We start from the raw sequence: 1,858 nt of genomic DNA on the forward strand, positions 1-1,858 counted from the left end.
CACCCATTTCTGCAACCCATATCAGATGTCCATTTTCGCCAGGTTTGATGTGTGTGCAAAGTTTCATGAGTTTTCGGGTATGTTTAGGCCCTCAAAAATGCGATTCATTCCGGAGAAGAAGAATAATAATAATAAGAAACGGAGCAGATCCAATAGGGTCCTCACACCATCGGTGCTCGGGCCCTAATAAACGAAGCAGATCCAATAGGGTCCTCACACCATCGGTGCTCGGGCCCTAATAATAATAATAAACGGAGCAGATTCAATAGGGTCCTCACACCATCGGTGCTCGGGCCCTAAATATATTCAAATAGAAAGCAGTTATTTTAAATAGTACAAATATTTCACAATATTACTGCTTTTGCCGCATTTTGGATCAAATAAATGCAGGCTTGGTGAGCAGAAGAGAATTCCTTAAAAAGCATTAAACATTTTACTGTTCAAAAACTTTTGACTGGTAGTGTATATTTCAATTTAATTTCTTTATTCATAAATCATATTGAATCAGCCAGTTATGTTCAGAATAATGAACAGCTGCAAGAAAATAGTAGTAGGCTCAGCTAAAGCCAGATAGTCATGAAAAAAGTCATTAAAATGCCACAGCGGGGGCTCAGTTTTGTACAGTAATGTTGTAGTGTAATGTCCATCGTTCCACCAGCAGATGGCGAGAGAGAGAGACGACAAAAAACCCCAGTAAAACCCCAGTCATTCAACTTTACACTAGCGATGTGCTACTTGTAGATTTGATAGAGGGTGGGATCAGTCGCATGTAGATAGCTTTCATTTGTGGACGCAGTCAGTTAACAGATGAGCACTAATCGGGATTACCCAAAATACATTATAAACAAATATCTAGAAGAGAGGAGAGAATCTAAAGAGAGGAGAGACAACAGAAAAAGAAGAAATAAGAGGACTCACAGCTTGACATGGATTGTCCAGACATCTGCAATACAATAATTTTTAAAAAACCATCAGAGTGATATTTTTTATTCTCTTAGATGATTTAAACCTACCGCATTAGATATCTCATCGTTTTTTAGATTCATGCCGATTAGGAGTCGGTTCTGAAACGGATCACTTTTTCATCTTTTTGAACTTTAACAAAACCAAACAAAAGTGGAATGTGAACGCACGTATTGGATGTATATTGGATTTATAAAGGGCGCCGGGAGGCAAAGAGTGAATTAGACACAGAGCATCTGAATCCAGCATCTGGACGATATTATAAAAGTAAAAATGGGGAATATTGAGAGTGTGGACGGGCAATCTGAGATGAAGCATCATATCATGCCCTTGAAAGTTCCCATGCCTGACCCAACAGAGCTGGAAGAAAGATTTGCCATTGTTTTGGTGAGTAAGCGATGGTTATATGTCTAAACATACAGTACAGTGTATTTTTATTTTTAAAATATGTTTAAAAAATGTACTTATGTGTTTAAAAAATTTACTTTACATAAAGTCTATTTTCACTGATGTACATAATAGCTATAGTCTGTATTTACATGACACTATATGTATTTCCTTTATTTGAAATAACTATTGTTTTTCTTAAGCGTTCCTAACGGTTGTTTAGCATCTCAAACTTCACAGTGATCAGCAGATAATCACATCGCATAGTTGAGCTTCAGCGACGTGTTGACATTTCTTTGATATGTTCCGTATGTCAGAAGCTTTGTGACTTTCTCAAATGTTTCACTGCCACCCCCATTTTGTTAATCGCACGCTTCTCCTCAGTCCTTTTGTTTCTGAAGCTTCACAAGCGCTGATAAAGGATGTGAAATTTCGCATGATGGTGAAACAGTCACACGGGGACAAAATTCGCTTTACATCCCAAACTTTTTGTTTGGTAAATTAACAT

General features: G+C 37.5%; 1 protein-coding gene across 3 annotated transcripts in view; it reads left to right on the forward strand.

Moving 5' to 3' along the window:
• Positions 1–814: 814 nt before the first annotated feature.
• fmnl3 (formin-like 3) overlaps positions 815–1,858 on the forward strand; it is a 47,412-nt gene continuing 46,368 nt past the window's right edge. For all 3 annotated transcript variants that reach the window (XM_073822916.1, XM_073822917.1, XM_073822918.1), the window contains exon 1: positions 815–1,350. In XM_073822916.1, coding sequence (XP_073679017.1) covers positions 1,237–1,350 — 114 coding nt within the window. In that variant the 5' untranslated portion in view covers positions 815–1,236. The remainder of the gene's footprint in view (positions 1,351–1,858) is intronic.

This window comes from Garra rufa, chromosome 18, assembly GCF_049309525.1.
Source record: "Garra rufa chromosome 18, GarRuf1.0, whole genome shotgun sequence".
In the NCBI taxonomy this organism is placed as follows: domain Eukaryota; kingdom Metazoa; phylum Chordata; class Actinopteri; order Cypriniformes; family Cyprinidae; genus Garra; species Garra rufa.